The 15,715-nt window shown below is 48.0% G+C and overlaps 1 protein-coding gene across 3 annotated transcripts in view; it reads left to right on the top strand.

Moving 5' to 3' along the window:
• The first annotated feature begins 5,172 nt into the window (after nt 1–5,172).
• The window catches only part of C11H9orf24 (chromosome 11 C9orf24 homolog), a 28,735-nt gene continuing 18,192 nt past the window's right edge, over nt 5,173–15,715 (top strand). The window contains exon 1 of one of the 3 annotated variants that reach the window (XM_053408463.1): nt 5,173–5,530. In XM_053408463.1, the coding sequence (XP_053264438.1) occupies nt 5,396–5,530 (135 nt within the window). In that variant the 5' untranslated portion in view covers nt 5,173–5,395. Of the gene's footprint in view, nt 5,531–15,250; nt 15,607–15,715 lie in introns of those variants that run through there. The other 2 variants (XM_053408465.1, XM_053408464.1) reach the window with 2 other exon arrangements.

Raw genomic sequence — 15,715 nt, forward strand, 5'->3', positions numbered from 1 at the left:
GAACATCTCAAGGAAAACTTAACACAAAGCAATGACATAAGTAGGGGTCAGTTGGTGAGGGAGGTTTCTGATCCCACAGGAAGAGGAGGGCTACAGCAGTACCCAAAATGCAGAGCTGGTATTGAGAGCCACCAAAGCTGCTTGGTGCTTTTAACTTGAGAGCTAAGCGAGCCGGTTAACTGCCGGGAAAGATCCTATCTCTTGTTCATTGCTATTACACAGAGGATACTATATAGATGTACATTTGGAGATGAGTAAGGATGTAATCTGGTCATGCCAAGCTAAGGATCTCTTGACGTGTGTGGGGGCACCCCTCAGCTGCATTGCTGGAGAATTCCATGTAAGCTTCTAAAAGTACTTGATCTTGCCTGTGCCCTCTTCAAACCTCACCGCTAGGGGAGCATTCAATCAGAGCATTGCCCTTTCCTCTTGGCTTGACATGGTTGTACAGTGGTACCTTGGTACTCAAACGACTTGACTCCCAAACAAATCAGCTCCTGAACGCCACAAACCCAGAAATGAGCATTCAGGTTTGTGAACGTTTTTCAGAAGCCAGATGTCTAACGCAGCTTCTGCGGCTTCCGCTTGGGTGCAGGAAGCTCCTGCAGCCAATCAGAAGCCGTGCCTTGGTTTCCAAGCAGTTTCGGGAGTCGAACTGACTCCCGGAACGGATTAAGTTTGAGAACCAAGTTACCACTGTACTTCGAAACAAGCAGTCTGGATGCAGTCTTCCCTTGGCTTTAGGGATTCTGTCTCATCTTAGTTGATCTTTGGATCCTTGCCCTTATACACTACTGACTGCTTCTGTCTCCCTTTGGGTTGCAGTCTCCGCTCTGTGTTGCTCTGTGTTCCTGTCCTATTGGAGGGAGGAACCAAACTCTTTTTCTCAACTGCTTCTGTAGCCGGGAGCAAGTGCCGATAGGTGACTGCTGAACACTCTGCAGCTATTAGCCAGGCGAGGAGACAGGTTGTCTGAGCACTGTCTCCCGTTGGGCTTCTTGTTCAGTGATGGCAGCTGTTCTCTGAAAAGTCTTGGATCTGTCACAAGCACAGCCAGGAGTCTCTTCTCTGCCTGGCTGAGCCCACCAGTTCCAACTGGCATTTGAAGCAGCTCTGGCAAACTGGGAGATACTGTGACATGTCACGGCATCCTTGAGTAAAGCTCTGTGTTGTACATAGGCAAGATCAGGGTCCCTCTGTTTATGTGCTGCAGTGAGGGAGTTAGGTGAAAACACAAAATCGTAGGACGCCATGCCACATATCCCCCTCAGTTTCTAAACAAAAGTTTAGAGAGAACTAGAGGAGTTGCAGGCAAATAGGGGGTGGTTGAATGGCCGCAAGAGCCGTACAAGTGTAATTTAGTTGTCACAGGTAAACCTTGGTATCCGTGTCCAGTGGTTAGTTCTAGACTCACAAGCCTTGTTAAATTGCACAAATCCATCGTTCACACCTTGATTTGTCACAGTTAATGTTTTCTTTCCCACTTCCTCCACCCCCAAAAAACCCCCCAACAGTCCAGGTCTGTTCTGTTGAAATGGCCCCCCCAGCTGGCTCTTTCCTAACCTCGCATTTCTGGCACGCAGGGCCTGCCCTGAAAACCCTGAAACAGCTGCCCCACACATTCCAAGAGAGGCATGCCACAGCGCTGTGATGTGTTGGAGGATTCTGGAGCGCAAGTCCTTCATGGGTGCGCATAGAAACATGGCAGCCACACCAGCTGCTTGGGTGTCTTGTGCGTTAGGTGGTTGCCGTGGCTGCAAGTGGCTCTGTGGGACATAAAAAGTGGCTACAAATTGTTTTCCACTCCTCACCCCGGCCAATCCTTCACTCACGGTTGTTTCTTTTAACCTGTGTTGTAGCAATTATCTTTAACGGGACGCTGGGAATTCTTTCGGAAGTCTTAGTTGATCTGTCTGTGGCTTTTGGGCAACCTGCACCTCACTACCAACGGCGGATGGGTAAGATCTGCCCTGACCTTTTTTTGCGCACACAACAATTCATTTGGGAGAAGTGGAGCGGTCCTGCCCATGGAAGAAGCTCGCAGGAAGCAGCTGTTTTCCTTTTTATTTATTTTGTGGAGGGCAAGGCGACCTTTGTTTTTTCGTTTTTACCTTTTTGCACTACCTGCTGAACCGCGCCTGCCCTACACTCTGCTCCCCCACTCCGTGGCAAAGTTATCAGGGCTGCTGCATCAGGACGTGATGCTGTTCTGGTACAGCGGACATGATCCAGTGCATGACTTCTGTGTTCTCCCTGTAATATGTGCCATGACTGATTGTGTGTAAACGTATTTGCAGAGGAAGTGGTGTCTTCGAGAGAAAGCAGTCTTAGAGGAAATGCGTCTTACGTGCGTCTGTGCTCCCAAACTGGAAAAACGTCTCTTTAAATGCCAATCCTTTCAGGAGTGTCACCTCCTCAGAACTGTGTTCTGCAGGGCCAGAAAACCTGGATGACTGGGCATCAATTGCTGAGACTCTTCCTGCAGGAGGAGCCCTTGACATACATTGCTGATCACGAGCCAAGCTTTGAATTCCCACCAATGTCTGGCTCTTGGGTGTGCCAGACAACCAAAAGTGAGATGGGTACTCAGTCTGAATCAGCCTTTCCCAATCGCAGCTGGCAGGAGCTGATGGGAATTGTAGTACAAAACGTCAGGAGGGCACTAGCTTGGGGATAGCTGGTCTAAACTATTGATTGATTGGAAATCCATGTTGGGTGTTAAAGCTTGGCTCTATTCTGCAATGCTTTGGGAGACACCTATTGCCTCGCTGCCCTTTTAACCTTGCCACAGAAACAGGTTTAGGGTGGTGGAGTTGGGACTCTCTCATATTGGTTTATGCCCACTCATAGTAAGCCAGCCTCCGTCTTCTAGCAAATGTTTGTCTTGACTTTTGCTTTCTGATTCAAATGATGTAGCACAGTCCTCATTTTCCCATCATGTAGAATACTGCCTTAAACAGATCCGTTCAGTTGTGTATTATTTTATTATTATTATTATTATTGTTATGATTTACCAACAGGTTTATGCATTAATTTATTTTTGAAATGTGGTTTTTGGAAGACATGAAACATGTATAATATTTTTTTAACATTTCCATTGCAGTATTTATCATTGTTACTGGTTGTGTGTAGTGTAACAGAATTAATATTAAAAAAAAGCATAGATATGAAACCTGCCTCTGCAGCTTCATTGGGTGTCTCTCAACCACTGTAGAAGAAGAGAAGAGGACGACTTTCTCCCTATAATTCCAAAAATCTGTCAGCAAATAATATAAAAACCTTTTGCTTGCTTTTGAGCCTAAAACATGATGCCCAGTTACCCTTCCACATCCCTTGCTGTCATTAGTGCGCAGCTTCTCCAGTACCTAACAGGTGTGTGACCTGCTCCTTTTAGCTCGCGCACCACTTTCTCAACTGCCCTGTTTCAGTCAAGTTCATTTTCTGCAGGACATACAACCTCCATATTGTTGGCAATAGGTAATATTTATTGCAATGTAGACGGACCTTGCACATCTGTTAACAGAAGCTGTCCTGATCTTGAACATTCCATGACTAGCACCCTTCAGTAGTTAACCCCAGGAAACTTGTGAGCTTGAGGGGCTTGCATGCAACAGCCTAATTTTTAGCCCATGACAGATGTGCATTACAGACACACTTTTAACCCGTCTCACAGCACGGGTGTATGGTCTCTAAAGGAAGCTACATGGCAGAAGGTTCTCCAGGGGTGCTGTGTGGCAGAGCATTTGCAGGAACCTGGCCCTTCCACAAACAAACACCCCCACTCCATCCCATTGTACGCACTGCACGGAGAGACCAAAAATGGACTCGCGAGGCTGGGGTTTCCTACTTCCTGGCAAGCCTTGCAGTTCCTAGCTGCACCTACTGTATTCCATTTGCAAAGCAGCTGCCCTGAGCAGATCTATGAAATCTAGTTAAGCCGTTTCCGCACTCTGTACAGGCCGAGTTCTTGAATCATGTCCAAAGCAGGCGTCTCTGTGCTTCCGATCCAGTCAATTGTGTCTTGTTTTTTCGCACATATTTCTGTAAAAATATGTATCCATGCCTCATAGCAGAGATGGGAGTAGAAATAGGGACTCTCCTCTTCTTCTTCCTCCCTCCCCACCCCAGTTAGCGGTTTGATATAAACCATTGATCCTCACTCTTAAGGGCTGGTTCAGAAGATGCTTTTGCAGTGCTGTTACGTGAATATTCCAGCAGTGAGGGTCACTTGTGCGCCGATTCCACAGCAGGGAGCAAAAAACTTGCTTTGATCCAGATGTGGACTTCCAAGTGATGCTTAGTGTCATTGTGCAGATGATTTCAAATGGTGCATTAAAGAACTTTGGGGAGTCCTCGGTCAGAAGATGAGCAATAACTGACAAATTTCCCTACCAGAAAAATTGTTTGCTATTACTGATCATCTGTGATGGAAAGTGCAAGGGAGTGTGTTGTGCTCTAGTGTGCGCTTGCAGAATACACCCGGGTGTGTGGGTTTCTATACCTCGTGACAGCTTAAGTATACACCATAGGATATGCTTCTACACTCTGCAATGTAGCAGCTGCTGTCAAGAGGTTCCTTTGCAGACGACTTGATGTGCAAAGTTAAAAAAAAAATTTGCAAAAGCCCATTAGTCCCCACAAGAGGGAGCATTTTGCAAACTCACAGGCTCTGTGCTCTGAAGAGGAAGGGCTGTGCAGATCCTTCCTCAAGCAAGTGGACGCCACAGAGCAGCTTCCTCCTGTCCATTACCTGCCAGAGTCTTCTCCTTGACCTCACTTTTCTAGGTCTGCATGACCCAAGTGCTTTTGGATAGGAGAGATTCTGCTACAGGTTTTGCTAGCATCTCGTCTGCCTATCACGACAGTGACTTCAGAGCTTAAAAACAGTGATAAACAGGAGAGCATGCAATGTGCAGCTAGGAAGTAGATCGCTTGCTAGGGAGGGAGAGAGGATTTCCAAGGCAGGACTCCTCCAGTGGGAGACGGGACCTCCCCCTGCTTCCAGCGGGCAGCAAGGTGCAGTTTCTAAGTGAGCCAGCCAGCACCCCTTGCCACAGAACCAGCCACTACTCCTTTGGCCCTTAGCTCCATGCCTGTCTGGGCCTTCTCCCCCCACTTCTGCAGCACTGACCCTGCCAACTGTGACATCACACGTGATGCAAGAGGCTGGCTGCTGGGAGGGGCTATGACCCTCAAGAAAAGCCACTCACCAATTTTGCCCCACCGGCATGAAGAGCCCCTCTCCCCTTCTGACCACTCACGGCAGCAACAGCGGGGGGGAGATCCGTGAACTCGATGAAGTTGAGGCTCAAGACGTCCCTTCTGATGAAGTGTACCCCACCAGTTATCCCAGTGACTCCCAAGTTCTCCAAGATCTGCCAGTCCCTGAGTCAAGATGTTCCTCTTCGCCAACAAAACCAAGACCCCCATCAGCACCTACACGGACTCCTACAGGGCTCCGAATACCATGAAGAAGGCCTACGATGAGGCTCCGTTGGCCCTGTGGAGTGAAAACAAGTTCCTGACGCAGGTACGACGCTGGACGGGTGGGGTTTGGTCTAAAGCAGCCTTTCTCAACCTGTGGGTCCCCAGATGTTGTTGAATTACAACTCCCATCACCCTTAGCTAGCAAGGCCAGAGCTCAGGGATGATGGGAGTTGTAGTCCAACAACATCTGGGGACCCACAGGTTGAGAACCGCTGGAAAGGAAAGGGGAGGAGGAGGCATGGCAGAGGTGTGTAAAATTATGCATGGCACAAAGGAAACTGTCCGCCGCCCCCCTTGTAACACTAGCAGCACTCCAAGGAACGAGGGACACAGGTGGCTCTGTGGTCTAAACCACTGAGCCTCTTGGGCTTGCCGATCGGAAGGTCGTTGGTTCGAATCCCCGCAATGGGGTGAGCTTCCGTTGCTCAGTCCCAGCTCCTGCCAACCTAGCAGTTCGAAAGCACGTCAGCGCAAGTAGATAAATAGGTACCACTCTGGTGGGAAGGTAAACGGCATTTCCGTGCGCTCTGGTTTCCGTCACGGTGTCCCGTTGTGCCAGAGGCGGTTTAGTCCTGCTGGCCACATGACCCGGAAAGCTGTCTGTGGACAAACGCCAACTCCCTCGGCCTGAAAGCGAGATGAGCACCACACCCCTTTGACTGGACTTAACCATCCGGGGTCCTTTACCTTACCTTGACCTCTCCAAGGTATGATTAAAAGTAGAGATGGCCACCAACTTGGTTGGCTTTGAAAGAGGATCGGACAAGCTCATGGCAGAGAATGCTCTATTGTTGGCTATTAGCAGGATACCTCTGAATACCAGTTGCTGGAAACTACAGAAGGAGAAAGTGCTCTTGTGCTCCCGCTCTGCTTGCGTGCTTCCCATCTGAGCCTCTGCTTGGCTGCTGGAAGAAAGGGCACTAGACCCGAAGGGGCGCTGGCCTGATCCAGCAAGGGCTCTTGGGTTAAACTCCCATGTGGCAATAGTGCTTCTGCACAAAGGGGTCCTAACAAGGCTTCCTGGCTGCAAGGGATTCAGGAGCCACAGAGAGTTGCTGGGTCTCCCACTGTGTCCAGCCAGCTGCCCCAGGGAAACTTTGAACAGCAGGTTCCTTACCTTTGTCGCTATTTAAATCCATTCTGTGAGTTTGAGGTTGCAGCTAGCAATGGGGGGTTAAGGGGATGGAGCCAGAGGCCTTGCACGGGGGGAACAAAGAGCTTTGAAGAGAGTTATGATGAGAAGGAAGGGAAATTGTGCATTAATAGGCTTTGAGAGGAGCAGGCTTCCCCCTGAGTTTTGGGACAAGGTGGGCTCCCCACCCAACCTGAGCTTATGACAACAGGCATGAATAAGGCACTCATCATTAATTTTATTTGTATCCTGCTTTTCCACAAAAAGAATAGTGCTTAAGGGTGGCGCTGTGGGTTAAACCACAGAGCCTCTTGGGCTTGCCGATCAGAAGGTCGGCGGTTCGAATCCCCATGACGGGGTGAGCTCCCGTTGCTCAGTCCCTGCTCCTGCCCACCTAGCAGTTCGTAAGAACGTCAAAGTGCAAGTAGATAAATAGGTACCGCTCCGGCGGGAAGGTAAACGGCGTTTCCATGCGCTGCTCTGGTTCGCCAGAAGCGGCTTAGTCATGCTGGCCACATGACCCGGAAGCAGTAGCCCGGCTCCCTTGTCCAATAAAGTGAGATGAGCGCAGCAACCCCAGAGTCGGCCACGACTGGACCTAACGGTCAGAGGTCCCTTTACCTTTGCGCACATGGCTTATAACAGGAATGCACCAACTACTGGAAAAAGAATTTCATAACAACGTAATAGCAAATATCACAACATTAAAAATCCTCAATGTTTCGGTACTATAAATGTATCAAGCTTGCATTATCAACATTCTATGGCTCCATGCCTCTTGGCAATAGCAAAAATACCAAGGGAGCTTGGCCGTGGCAGTGCTCAGAGCCCCTCTCCTGAAACAGCCTCTTGTAACGTTTCCAAAGGGGTGGCTGGAAAAACTCATCCCATGATGTCGCTCGCATTGCACATGCCAGCTTAGAGAGATCTGGTGGCTGGGGGCTTGGGGGGCTTTTGCCGTTTGGCCTGGGGATCCCACTACAGCAAGTCTGGGAATGGGAGAGGGAGCTGGCTCCGCAGGGAAAGATGAAGATGGTCGTAGGAAAACACCAAAACCTTTCTGGGCTCTGGTCTGTCATTGGGAAAGCGGCGCCCTCTGCTGCGTAGATGGCGCACAGGCAGTAAAAATTGAGATGATCTCTGATGCGAAGCTCATTCAGAAAAGTGGTTTCTGTCCAAGGCTCTGTTCCTAAGCAAGTTTCCCAGCCTGCATGCTGCCAAACCGCACCCCCACTGGTGGTACACGATGCAGTGCTACCCCCCCCCCATGTTTGCTAGGTTTTCATCGAGCAACACCTGCCTTCCCACTAGTACTTATTTATTTCGTTTAGCTATTACATTGATATCACAGCTTTCTAGATCATGCCAGAGCCCTACTCCCAGAACCAGCACCTAGGAAGGCATGAGCCACGCCACCCTGCCCAGTTCCTCCCAGTTCTGCTGCTAGCCTCAGTGGGGTGGTCCAGGTCAAGCAATGCTTCTCCAGCAACCGTGCACTTGGCTTCAGTCTTGTTTACTAGGTCCTCCCACAGGGCCTTGCAGAGCCAGGCAGAGGTCCAGGCCAGGTAGATAATGTGCCCCCCCTTTTTTTTTACCCTGGGGATAACTGAAGTCTTATAAATAAGTAAGTATATAATGTAATTTTTTTATAATGTATTATAATTTTAAATACATTTTACAATAAATACATTCTTCTTTTTAAAGTGTATTATACAATTTTTAATAGTTCAATAATGTATTTAAAAATCTATTTTTAAGTAGACAACTTTGACTATTATTTATAATTAAATTATAATTATAATTAAAACTTCTCCATCTTCTTATTCTACTCTTAAAAAAGACGTATGCTTGTGAGAAAGCCACTATTGCTCATAAGCCACTATTTCTTTAAAAAAAACCACCAAATTTTATCCTCATTGAGCTATATGTACTCCTCAGGTGTAAGTAATATTCCTGGCCTAGTCAACAAAATTTTAAACAAATGGCCACATCTCCATCAATTTTTCATCATTTTCAAAAAAAAAAAAATAGTGATAAGATAGCCAACAAACTTATCTTTGAGGTACGTGTGGTTTTAATTTTTGGCAAACAAGATTTCAAACAAAAACTCACCAACGTTTAACAGCATGAAAAACATGGTCCAGCATCATGTTCACGGCGCGCTGGCTGATGGAGCCTTGGTTGTCTCCACCTACCCGGCGCCCGTTCCGCGCTCCTCTGCGGAGCCGATCGCAGGCCCCGCTCCAGACGCCAGGAAGCTTTTCTCTTGCGCTGCCAGCCAGGGCCCCAGGGAATCCACCGCCGCCTTTGCGCCTCCACATTCGCCTCAGTGCATCCCCTACAATTGTAAATATGCTGACCGAGGCCCCCTTTGGAATTGGAGGCCCGGGCCAAGTAGCCCATATGGCCCCCCCCCCCTGTCTGGGCCTGTCCTCCCAAACCCATTGCGCGTGTATTCTTTACTCGTAGATGCCTTAGGCAGTATTGCATGCAGTTACTGTATTTTTTGCTCTATAAGACACACTTTCCCCCTCCTAAAAAGTAAGGGGAAATGTGTGTGCGTCTTATGGAGCAAATGCAGGCTGCGCAGCTATCGCTGAAGCCAGGAGAGCAAGAGGGATTGGTGCGCACTGATCCCTCTTGCTCTCCTGGCTTCAGGGATAGCCACCCAAAGCCTCCTGAGCGCAGCAGGAGCGCTCCTGCTGTGCTCAGGAGGCTTCGCGTTGAGGCTTCCCGCTTGCTGTCCTGGCTTCTGGCTTAGCCACGCACAGCTTCTTCCGGGCAGGGGGAGCCTTCATCCCGCTGCCCGGGAGAGGCTGCGCATGGCTATCCCAGAAGCCAGAACAGCAAGAGGCTACCCCAGAAGCCCAATCCCTCTTGCTGTTCTGGCTTCTGGGATTCAGAAAATTTTTTTCTTGTTTTCCTCCTCCAAAACATAGTTGCGTCTTATGGTCTGGTGCGTCTTATAGAGCGAAAAATACGGTGTTTCACAACAACCCTGTAAGGTAGGCCGTAGAATCACAGAACCGAAGAGTTGGAAGGGACTCAAAGGGTCCGATCCCCTGCAATGCAGGAATCGCAGGAGTGGGTTGTACTGGGCAGCCAACAAGCTAGATATTTTATATATATTTTTGTATATCCTCCCCTTTCTCCAATCTCGAGCCCAGGGCGGCATAGCATCAATCACAGGTGGGGAACCTCAGGACATCTTAGGCCTGACAGGGGTCCCAATTTGATAGGCAGGGCTGTTTCCTTCCTGCTATGCTCTCCTCCTTGCAGGTAAAGCTGCCTGCTTCTTCCTTTGCAAGTCCAGCTTGAATTTTGCACTGTTTAAATCTGCTACCCAATGCCAGCTGCGCTGCCAGAGTCAGGCCCACTCAGGAGTTCCCGAGTTCAGCTGACAGCAGCTGAAAGGAGCACAGTATGTCATAAACAAAGACCAAAGCGCTATAACTTGTCGGATAAGTATCAAATTCAAACCACACAATTAATTTAAAAACCGTTAATGGCAATGACAACCCACATAACCGCAACCCCAGTGTGGTGCAGTAGTTAAAGTTTCAGACTAGGACCCAAAGATATAAATGCAATTAACAAACTAGCCCCAAAGAGTGCAGCTTTCGTGACCCAAATGCCTCAAAAATTGCAACCATGCTATGCTTAAAATAGCAACCATGGGGGCATTTTTCATAGTTTGTGTGAGTTGGCATTTGTTTATTTGCTTAGTTTATACACTGCCTTTCATTTGTGAAGGGCTATAAAAAAGCAACAACAGTAAAACAACTCAAAACTCCACTCAGCCACGAGATGTTGCACAGAAACGCCATAAAACAAAGGCAGCCACAAAATTATGCAGCAAAAATAACATTTGCGTGTCCACGTTTTAGTTTACTGAATGCATTATGGTGCCAAACAAGCCCAGGAAGATGGGGTGGACGAAGGGGCATACATTAATGTGGTTAAAGTTTGTACGTATTTCAAAACTGGGAGGGGAAAACTATGAATAACAACTGCTCCGTGTAGCAGTAACTGGGAAGGTTGGTGAGCTGGCTCCTGTGCCTTGCAGACTTGACCTTGAATCCAGCTCCCTGCTGCAGTTTTTAAACAAAACGAAACAAGCAGAACTCCTTTTCTTCATCAGCAGATGTCCACAGACAAATAAGGCGGATGCACTGAATTATCTTAGCTGCGGAACTTGTTTCTTGTGACTATGTGCTATATAGTCAGTTGACTCAATGCTGGGCAGAGTAAGGAAATAACTTCCACAGTGGTTTAAGTTTGTAAGGAATGCTTTGACCTTAAAAGCACACTCGCGTCCTCCTCTCCGACCCCCCAAATTTGGGAAGCAGTGGTCTAGTAGGTTTTGCATACAGCAGGTTTCCTGCATAGAAATATACAGTCCAGACCAGTCCCATAGCTCTATGATTGAGAGCACAGGCAGGAGGCTAATAGGTCATTTTAGCAAGACTGTCTCATAGGAGGAGCTGTGCCTGACTGCTCTGGGGGCCGATCCATAAAAATATATAATCATTTATTTACTGTTTGTTTCATAAAATTTATACACCACCCCTTGGTTGTAAAACAAAAAACAAAAACCACCCCAAAAACCCCTCAAAGCAGTTTACAGAAAGATGAAACAACAAAATTATAAATAAGAAAACTTAACAACAATAATGGAAAACTTTCAAAAAGCTAAAACAACAGTAGGCTAAAAACATTAAAAATCGCATCAACTTCCTAAACTTCTGGGGAGGCTCGTCTAAGCAAGATTGTTCTTAGCAGGCACCAAAAAAGAACAAGAAAAAGTTCAGTGAAGGTCACTAGCTGAAATCAAGAGGCAGGGAGTTCCAAAGGGTACAGGCTGCCCAATGAAAGATCAAGTTCTTCCAAATGTCAAATGGGAATTATTTCACCAATTGAAGTGATGGCAGGCATACACAGGGTAAGGCGATCTCATATCTTAGGCTTAGGACTTAGGTTTAGGACTTAGGATCCTTGTATCTACGGGACCACCTCTCCTGGTCTGCCCCACAGAGACCTTAGTTTGACTTAGTATGACTAACCATAGTTTAGAGGTCCCGGGCCCTAAGGAAGCCAGACTATCCTCCACCAGGGACAGGGCCTTCTTAGTGATGGCTCTGACCTGGTGGAATGCTCTGTCACATGAGACTAGGGCCCTGCAGGATTTAACCTCCTTCCGTTGGGCCTGTAAGGCAGAGCTATTCCACCTGGCCTTTAATTTGAATTCAGCCTGATCTTTTATTTCCCTTCTCTTCCCTCCCCCTGCCCTTTTATGAAGATCACCCGCTCTGGGATCCCACAGCTAATTCTCCCCAGGCCTCCTCGCTGGCCCAAGTAGGACCAATTCAGCCAGCTAGCCCTGGGGATTTTCTGATTTTTTATTTTTGAATTTTATTGTTATTCATGTTTTTATACTGTATTTTATGCTGTTTTCATAATTAAGTGTCTTAAAGTGTTTTAGATTTGTTGTTAGCCTCCATGAGCCCGGTTTTTTAACCAGGAAGGATGGGGTATAAATAAAAAATTATTATTATTATTATTATTATTATTATTATTTCTGTATCTTTTTGAGTGAAGAAGGAGGTACACCTTCAATTTTAACTGGGGGGACAGGGACACATTGCTTCAAGTACCAGAAGTTTGGGAGACATTGTGATAGGGCAGGTGTCACCAACACTTAGCCCTTCAGTTCTCTCCCTGACGCTTGCAAACGCTCTGAGACGCACACGGACCAGTCACTCCTTCCAACTTTAGGTCCCCAAGTGCTGAGGTGGTTGCCAGATCATCAGCACATTCCCTTTGTGGAGCTGAAGGAGCAAGCTGGAAAAAGGACCGCGCTCTTTCCTCCTTCCTCTCTCAGATCTGTGTGCTTCTCAAAGCTCCGATTAATTCTGCTGGGTCTGGCTTTCACCCAGATGGCTTGGGAAAGCGAAGCATCGGTAAAGGCTCTCTCTTACATGGCGAGTTCCCGTCCCTCCCCCTGTGGAAGTAAAGACACATGACACAATTATTAAGGTTAATGGGCTAAATAAGGCCACAGCTTTATTGGTTACAGGTGATGAGCGGTATTGGCTTAGGCATTGGTCCTAACCGACTATATCCGACTTCAGCCCGTCCGCTTGAAGTCTGGGAAGGGTTAACCACCAGTAGGGGGAGTCCTAGGGACGCCGGTGGCGCTGTGGGTTAAACCACAGAGCCCAGGACTTGCCGATCAGAAGGTCAGCGGTTCGAATCCTCGTGACGGGGTGAGCTCCTGTTGCTCGGTCCCTGCTCCTGCCAACCTAGCAGTTCGAAAGCACGTCAGAGTGCAAGTAGATAAATAGGTACCGCTCTGGTGGGAAGGTAAACGGCGTTTCCGTGCGCTGCTCTGGTTTGCCAGAAGCGGCTTCGTCATGCTGGCCGCATGACCCGGAAGCTGTACGCCGGCTCCCTCGGCCAATAAAGCGAGATGAGCGCCACAACCCCAGAGTTGGCCACGACTGGACCTAATGGTCAGGGGTCCCTTTACCTTTACCTTTAGGGGGAGTCCTCCTGATGCACCTCAACTAGGAACCCCCTCAGGGTCACGGATAGAGGGCTTGCCTTAGGCCCTCACCTTCTTAGGCTTTGGACAGGGCTACGTCCCCTGGAATCCTTTACTGGACTACCCTTCAATATGTGGGGCAGGTGATGGCGTTACCTCCCCTCTTCCATCTACAGAACTATACCAATGCCTAACCGCCAATACCAGGAAAGTTGTTACGATTTGCTATGAGGTGGGTGAAAACCAAGTGGCTGGTGCCAATTTGCCTAGTGGGAAAATTCCTACCAGGCCCCTCAACGGCGACCGACCAAGGTCCATAGCAAGGTCAAGGAACGGAAACCTTATACGGCGGGAGGGTGGGGAAAGCAGGAACAGCCGGTAGGCGGGAAAAGAGGGAGATCACCGGTTGCGTCCTGCCTTAAATAGGGCAGGCCACGCCCCCAAAGCCAGCCGATTTGCTGGCCAGGGGATGACGTCGCCGGGGATTCCCCCAATCACGCTGTGCCGTGACGCCCGCAAGCCCACCTCCTCTGCAGGACGGAAGTGGCTTTGCGAGGGTATCTTGGGGAGAGGAGCATAACCCTACTGGATCAGACCCATGGCCCAACTTGTGCAGCATCGTCTGTGGGAAACTCATACGCAGGATCCAAGCGCAAGGGCAACTCTCCCCTCCTGTGGCTTCCAGCAAATGGTATTCAGAAGCATTGCTGGGGATGCAGAACAGAGCCACCCCGGCTACTAGCCATGAGTAATAATAATAATAATAATAATAATAATAATAATAATAATAATAATAATTTTTATTTATACCCTGCCCTCCCCAGCCAAGACCAGGCTCAGGGTGGCTAACACCAAATATAAAAACAATTGATTGAAATACAGCTTAAAAAACAAGATTAAAATACAACATTAAAACATTAAAATGCAGCCTCATTTCAGTGGAAACTTAATCAAAAACTTTTTTGGGGATGAAAACGTCAAGTCTTCACCAAGGCTAACTATCCAGACTGGTCCTACACGGGCCAGAAAAAAGCCAGGGAAGTCCCCAAATAGGAGTTCCAGCACAGGAGGAGAAAGGGAGTAGCCCTCTCTTCCCCCATGAATTTGTCTAATCCTCTTTTAAGGCCATCTAGTTTGGTGGCCATCGCTGCTTCCAGTGGGAGGGAGTTCCATAGGTGAACTCTGCGCTGGGTGAAGAAGTGCTCTCTTTTATCCATCCTAAATCTTCCAACATTCAGCTTTGTGGAATATCCACGGGTTGTAGCATTATGAAGGAGGGAGGAAAAGCCTTCTCTATCAACTTTCTCCATGCCATTCATGAGTTTATAATCTGTTGTGTCCCCTCACGCTTGCCTCTTACTCCAATGAGAAGTAATTCAAAAAATCTAGCTTAAATATATCACTCTGAAACTATACTATCCAACTTAAATACTAGGCAGAGCAGCTTATTAAAAAAACTGCTTCCCAACCCAGCTGGCCCTTGTAAGACCTTTGCAGCTAAGAAATGCCGTGTGGGTTTTGTTTTTTCCTCCTCCCTCCCCATCCATGTTTCTTTCTGTTTCGTGCCTTTTAGATCATAAACCTAAGGTGTTTTTTTATTAGCATTATTGATCTGAAAGCCACAGTAGGACCTTTTTCATACGACATGCAGGGTTTATGTATAAATTAGCAACGTGCAATTAAGTCAGCTGGCAGAAGTCTAAAACAGATTGGAAGGGCTGGATATAGCTTGTTGGACCTGCTTTGTGTGAAAATGAGGTGCAAAAGTGTATTGTATTAACTGAGCATTTTGTACAAAACCGCAGGAGGGGTTGGACTGGACGCCTCTTAGGGACCCTACAATTCGATGGTTCTGGGATGCAAGACTCAATGGACACTTGGCCCAATCTAAGCAGGGGGGCGGTGGCGGTTCTTGTTATGCATTTACACTCCAGGGGAAAATCTCTCCTTGTTCTCGAGCCCTTTGACACAGTCCCCATGCCTGACACCCCCGCCATTTTTTTAGCTCACCTGTATTATGCCCCCCTCCCTGACTGTGACATCACAGCTGATGCAAACAGGGTCAGTGTCAGGGAGGGAGGCTGTGAGTTTAGAGAGCCATTAGCAGGTTGTAGTTTGTTACTAGAGTGCAAAGCGTCCCCTTTCTATTTTCTTACCTTAAACTCGCACCGAGCTGTTTAGTGGACCCTTTAGTTTAGCTTGGCGTACGGGGAGGAAAAAGCCCTTTTGCTAGAAAACCCTGAGCGTAGCGGAGAGTTTAGTTTAGGCCCCAGACGGAAATCTTCAGGGAAGGCCAACCTGTGGCGAGATGTTCATCTTTGCGCATAAGACAGACACCCCCATCAGCACCTACAGGGACTCCTACCGCGTGCCATGCCGCACCGACAACTCCTACAAGGAGCCCAATCTCAGTATGGGCGACATGAGTCACCTCGTGTCCAAGGTAAATCTTGATGTGTGTCCAGCGTCAAGGGGGTGGTGAGGACACAAAGGAACTTTTCGAAGAAGAGTTGCTTTTCTAAGGAACAACTTGGGACCAGTTTACCGAGGAG

This window comes from Podarcis raffonei, chromosome 11, assembly GCF_027172205.1.
Source record: "Podarcis raffonei isolate rPodRaf1 chromosome 11, rPodRaf1.pri, whole genome shotgun sequence".
In the NCBI taxonomy this organism is placed as follows: Eukaryota; Metazoa; Chordata; class Lepidosauria; order Squamata; family Lacertidae; genus Podarcis; species Podarcis raffonei.